Consider the following 6,590-nt stretch of genomic DNA (forward strand, 5'->3'; position numbering starts at 1 on the left):
TGAATGTATAAATTGACGTTGTTGTAATAGCTGTTGCCAAATCGGTAAAGGAGGTAAAATTGAAGGCAAAGCTAGCGTCTGGAATTCTCTCGCAACCCAACCAACTAACCTCCGAATTCAAAGCGCTCTCTCTCTCTCTCGTTCCCGGAGACGCCGTCGTTTTGGCTTAGCCGGCGGCGCCTCCGCCTCTCCCCTCGATGGCCGCCGACAAAGGGAAGCCCTTCAACTTCTCGCTCCCTGTGAGCGTCGTCGTTTTGGCCATCGCATACATTTACGTCTCCACCGTCTTCGTCTTCATCGACCGCTGGCTCGGCCTCTTCTCCTCCCCGGGGATCATGAACGCCACGGTCTTCACCGCGCTCTCCGCCGTCTGCGGCATCACCTACCGCGCCGCCATCACTACGGATCCGGGTCGCGTCCCCGCCACCTACATCCCCGACGTCGAAGACGCCGAGAGCCCCATCCATGAAATCAAACGCAAGGTCTTCTTCGCTTCTTTGTCATTTAATTTAAAAAATAAAAATAATGGCTTTTGCGTTTGGGGGATTCGTTTGTCGTTCATTGTTGCTTGTTTTGTTTTGTGTTCGACATGTTTGTTTTGATGCTGCATTGTTAGGTGCTTGAATTTAATGGATTCTCTTGTGGTTGAAACTTAGCTTGGTTGCATAGGGGTTTGTTGTTCGTGTTGTTTTGTGATCTGGTGGTTGTGGAAGGAGTGGCATTTTGTAGCTTCGTTTGAGGCCTAGCAAATCGCTTTAGGCGTGTGTGTGTTTGTGTGTGGTGCTGTTACAAGATAGGGTATTTGGAGCTTTGTTTTCAGTAAGAGAGTTTGAATACGTACAACGAAGGTCCCCTGAAGTACCTGTGAAAAAAATTTGAAAATGGTATAGTTTGTAGTCCTCTTAGAAGAGGAGGAGAGAGAGGTAACAAACGACATTCGCAAAAAGTGATCAATAGAGATCGCATGATGAATAACATTCCTGAAAATTTGAGTTTTAGTCGAGTTGAATAGTGTCGTGTGATTCATGTAGCCAACTTGACCTTGGGATGAACCTTGTTGTTTTTGGCTGGAGAGTTTAGTGGTTTTGTTGATGGTTTGTTGATGTCTAGAATGAATGGTTTTCCTAATCAGCTGTGACTATTGATTTGGAAACAAAATTGATTTCAAGATGATTAGATTGGGTAGGATCTAAAATTTGTAGTCTTTTTCTTATAATCTGATATATATTGTTTAGCAGACTAAGTTTTTTACACTCCACTCTTTGGATTTGGTTACCAAGAGGTTAAATGCTTAAGCTATGGTGCTCTTGCATTGTCTAGAATACTGTATGTAAACTGGCATTATAATTTGAAAATATGCTTGAATACTGTATATACATTGGGCAGGAACTAAAATATTTAGTCTTTTTCTTATGAACTTATGCATTTTGTTTGGCAGGCCAAATTTCTTCCTCCCCATTTTGTATTTAATTTCCAAGAGGCTAAATGCAGCTATGGTGCTTTTTTATTGTCTTGAATACAGTCTATAGACTGGCATTATAATTTTAAAATATGCTTGCTTTGGTGGAATATAGCACATCAAAACCTACTCATTTTAAAGTATACTATATTATACATTGTTGTCTTCCTTTGAATTATACTGTCTCTTACTATTAACCAACATCTCATTACCATATTCTTCAAACTTGAGTTAACTCCTAGAACTTACAGGTATACAATCTCAGGTCTTAAGATAGGGAATTAAATGATTTGTCTTAAACTCAGGTAAAGTTGCTGGTTTGAAGGCAAGTTTATGGGTCTGGATAATTTGAACTAAGTATCTTTCTTTATTTGTTTTCTTTTATTTGTTGCTTCGAAAGCCAAAATTTTGAGATAAAGAAAAGGGCCTTTGCTGGTTTTCACATTTGTCTGTGAAGCTTATTTTGTTCATTTGAATCATTCACATTTCACTTATGTTAATGCCTATGTCAGTTTGAATCTTCTGGTTCTATTTGCATCTAGCCTGAGTAGTTTGGGACCCTATCTCCTCGGTTGTTGAATTTGTGTTATACAATTATCCTAGTCAAGGATGTGAAATGTGCACCTACATCTCAAGATGTAGACACACCACGTTGAGGTTGTGGATTGCATCAGTCACAATTGATCCACAGAAATATGCAAGCAACAGCTGCAATGCAACCACAAAATCATGTTTATGTGCATGCTGTTGATATTTTCCAATACCTACTTTCTCTTTACTTCTGAAGTTAGAAAAGCGATCTCTGGAGTCATGAGAACTTGATGGTTTTTCTACTTTGTATGATGATTTAAGATTGCTTTTATCCTTTGTTGAGTTGTCTTGGTCCCGTCTCTCTTCCTTTTTTTATGATTAATGTACTTATATAGTGTATAAAACTTGTGGAGTTTGAAGTTAGGTTCTTCTGGGTTCTTAAGTGAATTTGTGTACCCAAATTTCTACATATCATACTATGTTAAGATGGCTTATTTTATTTAACAACTTTATTGAATTAATCCCATGGCTTAAAAGGATATATATTCTGATCTGCAGAATATTCCCATAAATATTGGTTTGTATATTAATATTTGAGCGTCATGAAAAATAACTCTTCAAGTAATCTGCTTTTGTATCTGCAAGCAGGGCGGAGATTTGCGATATTGCCAAAAGTGTTCTCACTATAAGCCTCCTCGTGCACATCATTGCCGTGTTTGTAAAAGATGTGTTCTACGAATGGTATGAACGATCTAAATTATTAATCAATGTTTAACTTGGATTTCATGATAATGGCTAATCTGTTGTCACTTGGTTGTAAGGATCATCACTGCTTTTGGATAAATAACTGTGTGGGTCATGCAAACTATAAAGTCTTCTTCAATTTTGTCTTGTACTCTGTAGTTTCCTGCATCTACTCCCTGGTATGTTTGAATCTTTTTCATTATCATTATGAGTTGGTTATTATTGTGATTTCCCTGTCGTGCTTATTTGGAATGTCATTTGTATTTTCTTTTTTCAAAAGCTCTCTGTAAAAAGCTTCCAAAGAAGCAATTATTTCTCTAAAAATGGTAATCCAAACTTGTTCAAAGTTTCACTTGCATGAATGAAGTAGGTAGCCTGATTTAATTTTTCTTTCTTTCTGTATTTGTCAAAGCAAGGAGCTAGATTTGATGGTTTTGCTTGTGCTGACAATATTTTTTTATTTCTTTGTTGGTTATTACTGTATAGGTCTTACTAGTGGGTAGTCTAGCTTATGATGGCATACAAGATGAAGAAAAAATTGGAAAAAGCTCTTTCCGTACTGTATATGTGAGCTCTGTTAAAAATGACTACATATTTTACATAAGCAAACTCAACAATTTGTTTTTTCTTGATTTTTTTTCTCTATTTTTGCAGGTTGTTTCTGGGCTCTTGCTGGTCCCTTTATCCATAACATTATGTATGCTTTTTGGGTGGCATATCTATCTTGTCCTACATAACAAGACCACAATAGAGGTTATACTTGATAAAAGTTTAGTTAAAAACTGCTAGTTCATTTACCAGATTAATGTCAACTTTCTGAAATAAGAATTTGTGTTAACAGTATCATGAAGGAGTGAGGGCTTTATGGCTTGCAGAGAAAGGTGGGAGTATCTACAAACATCCATACGACCTTGGCCCATATGAGAATTTGACTTCTGTAAGAATTGAGGACTAATGCATTGTCCTTTTTGTTTAGTGGTTTTTCTCGGTTTTCACAAAGAAACATGTAATATGATATTTTGTGTTTACACTCATTGACAATCGTATGCATTTCTTTAGGTTTACTAAGAAATGTATGTTTTAAATATTGCCTAATATAGTGTTAACTGTTAAGGAAGCTAAGATATCTTATTTATATATAGATGATCTTAAGATTCTAGCATTGATATCCAGAATTCATTTTGGTTTGAACTGGTTTTTCCCTAACAATTGTTACCACACATTGTTTTTGAAATAAGCTATGTTTCTCTTGCCTTTAGTGTGTGGATTCAATTTAGTTATCAGGGATTGCAGTTTATCAAGCTATGCTAATAACATAAGATTATTTATTGGTTTGTGACCGAATTCAACACTCAACTAAATGGTTCATAAGTTGTTTTGTAAGGATAGACCCTGGCTGTGCTTCAGCAACAATGCTGAAACATGACTCCATTATCATACGCTGAAGTTTAAATCTTTTAATAGAAGAATAGTGGCAGTAATGATAAAAAATCTTGACCTTATGGTCATTAAAGCTGTAATATATTCACCCTAAATCTAGGCTGTTTGGTGATGACTTTTGAAGGGTTTTATCAGCCATTGCATTGCGGTTTGCAGTATTTCTGCAAGTGATATTATAATTGCAATTACGGCCACTTTTACCAACTATTTTCAACAATCTCAATACTGGTTTAACGATACGCTGAAAGGTGAAAATGATAGATGATACAGTGTGTTTATTTGTGAGTAAAATTTGTTTGATTGTCTCCATGGATGAGTTCTGGTTCTTTGATTGTTGACATGTGCAATGCCCTCACCACCACCTCTCTTCCTCTTTATTTTTTTTTTGAAACTGATAGAACTGTGAATAGGGTCCAAGTGATTGAGGAAGGCCCATGGGTTGAAGAGTGTCTGTGAGGAGGAAAAACAGAGAGAAGGGTATGGATGAGGTGGCAAATGATGTAAAAGAGTTACTGAACGTGAGTGTAGCACATACAAGAAATGATTTGAGAGAGGGTTCATCCTTGGGATCCTGAAATTCCTGCTATGGACAGAGAGAGTGCTATTCTCTCTTTAGGAGTTTAGTTCTATAGCACTAGGAGTCATTTCCCTTTGTATTTTATGTTATCTGAAAATAATACGGATCAGTCCCTATTGTTATTGCATTGTTTTTCTGTCGGGTGTTTTTCTTTTTCTATCATAAACGAAACTGGAAGCTCCATGTACGAACTACGGATTTGAGTTTCTTAGTTTCTGTTTAATTGCTCTGCAGGTTTTGGGACCGAATATCCTTAGGTGGCTGTGGCCTTCTGCAAACCATATAGGCTCTGGACTTAGGTTCAACACCATCTATGATCTCCCAAAAGGTTCAACATCCAAATGAGATTTTGGCATTGCTTTGCAGTGGCCATATGCAATGCTATTCGTGTTAACCCTTGTTATGAATAGTTGGAATGATGACAATACTGAATGACTGGTAATGTTCTATCTCTAGTCCAATACAAAGTTGCTTTTCTTGATGACAATGACCCACAATTGCTGAAGTGTAGGTGGTCAAGAGCTGCTTGCTGCATATAATTGATGAAATTGACTACACAATGTGAATGCCCTTGTGGATATTTTTCTTTTTCTTTTTCCTTCATTGCTTTGCCCATTTTCTAGGCACAGAATAGACTTTTTTTCTTGCTTTCCCCTTCTTCCGGTCTTGTTACGGTTGGGATGATGTGGGGTTACAGCTGTAGAGTTCTGCGGATAAACCTATTGTACAAATAGAATTTCTGAAACAGGCAAGGAAGTGCCTAAAGGGATTCCTTAACCCGTTTGAAGTTGTACTTCTGTATTCTAGAACTGTATTTCTGTACCTTGGGTTAAATATTTGTATTATCCATTTTTTAATACACATTTATTTTTTGCATTTTGATAGTTATACCTATTTTTTTCGTTATTTATGTCAACTAGTTCATGCCACGTGGGGGGGATATGAACAGGGTTCTACTCCTTGCTTTCTTTGCGGGTGTTGCAACAGCAGGTGTATCTATGAATGCAACCTAAGCACCAGTTAGTTGTATTGTTGAATTGTCATTGTTGTTCGGCATTGTTGGGTTTAGTCTTCAAAAACATTAATTTTGGTAGTTGCAGTAAAAGAAACTGTAATTGCTCGTCAGATTCATTGTAATAACATTAATTTCGGTAGTTGCTGAGAGGATGAAGAAACATTTCCATTTCCTATTTAGTACTGTGGCAAATAACCATTCTTTCGTACTACATTGAACATGGCACTAGCAAATCTGTGACATCCTGAGATGTATTGTTGGACAGTGTCTGTCGTAAGCATAGAGGTCATAGGTAAGTAAGCAATCGCTTCCATCCATTACAAAGTATGATGCAAGTTCAAGCATTCATGATGCAAATTAGAAAAAAGGTGCACCAAGAGTTTCAATAAAGAGATTTGGTGCTCAAAGTCCACACTCGCAAAAAACACTGCGGAAGGAAGGAGTAGAGATCGGAAATTAAAAGGTGTTTTTGTCATTTCCCAATAATTCAGAAATTGTTTACAAATTGCTGCATCCACCATCAGCGAAGACACCTAATTTTATCCGCATATCTCGATTGAAGCCTGCAAAGGAGAGCATAAGCAACCTTGCACTTCCATGAATATTAAAATTTCTGTTGTACAAGCCAGAATCAAAAAGTGACTTCAGAAATGTATAATCGAAGGTAATTCTTTTTTTGCTGAAAAGAAACTTCTGGGTTATGCAACCAAGAAGCTGTATTTTAACTTTCCAACTTTCAAAAATTATTTTTGACTTTTTTATTTTAGTTACAATTCGAAAGTAAAATATAATTTTGGCATAATCCAATAATTTTTTTCTTTCTA

General features: G+C 36.7%; 1 protein-coding gene across 2 annotated transcripts; it reads left to right on the top strand.

The window, feature by feature from the left end:
* The first annotated feature begins 5 nt into the window (after positions 1–5).
* LOC148190727 (DHHC-type zinc finger family protein) lies at positions 6–5,627 on the top strand. Of its 2 annotated transcripts, XR_015783086.1 has the most exons (8): positions 6–482; positions 2,639–2,731; positions 2,812–2,913; positions 3,221–3,301; positions 3,389–3,487; positions 3,576–3,671; positions 4,986–5,189; positions 5,263–5,627. XR_015783086.1 is itself a non-coding variant. In XM_088102524.1 (7 exons), the coding sequence occupies exons 1-7, from the start codon at positions 198–200 to the stop codon at positions 5,094–5,096; spliced, it is 867 nt and encodes a 288-aa protein (XP_087958650.1). In that variant the 5' UTR covers positions 6–197; the 3' UTR covers positions 5,097–5,627. The 2 variants fall into 2 exon arrangements, 1 of the variants encoding a protein (XP_087958650.1); XM_088102524.1 differs by having other exon boundaries at positions 4,986–5,627.
* The last annotated feature ends 963 nt before the right edge of the window (positions 5,628–6,590 follow it).

This window comes from Vigna umbellata, chromosome 11 (assembly GCF_029865625.1).
Source record: "Vigna umbellata cultivar VRB3 chromosome 11, Vumbellata_1.0, whole genome shotgun sequence".
Classification (NCBI taxonomy): Eukaryota; Viridiplantae; Streptophyta; class Magnoliopsida; order Fabales; family Fabaceae; genus Vigna; species Vigna umbellata.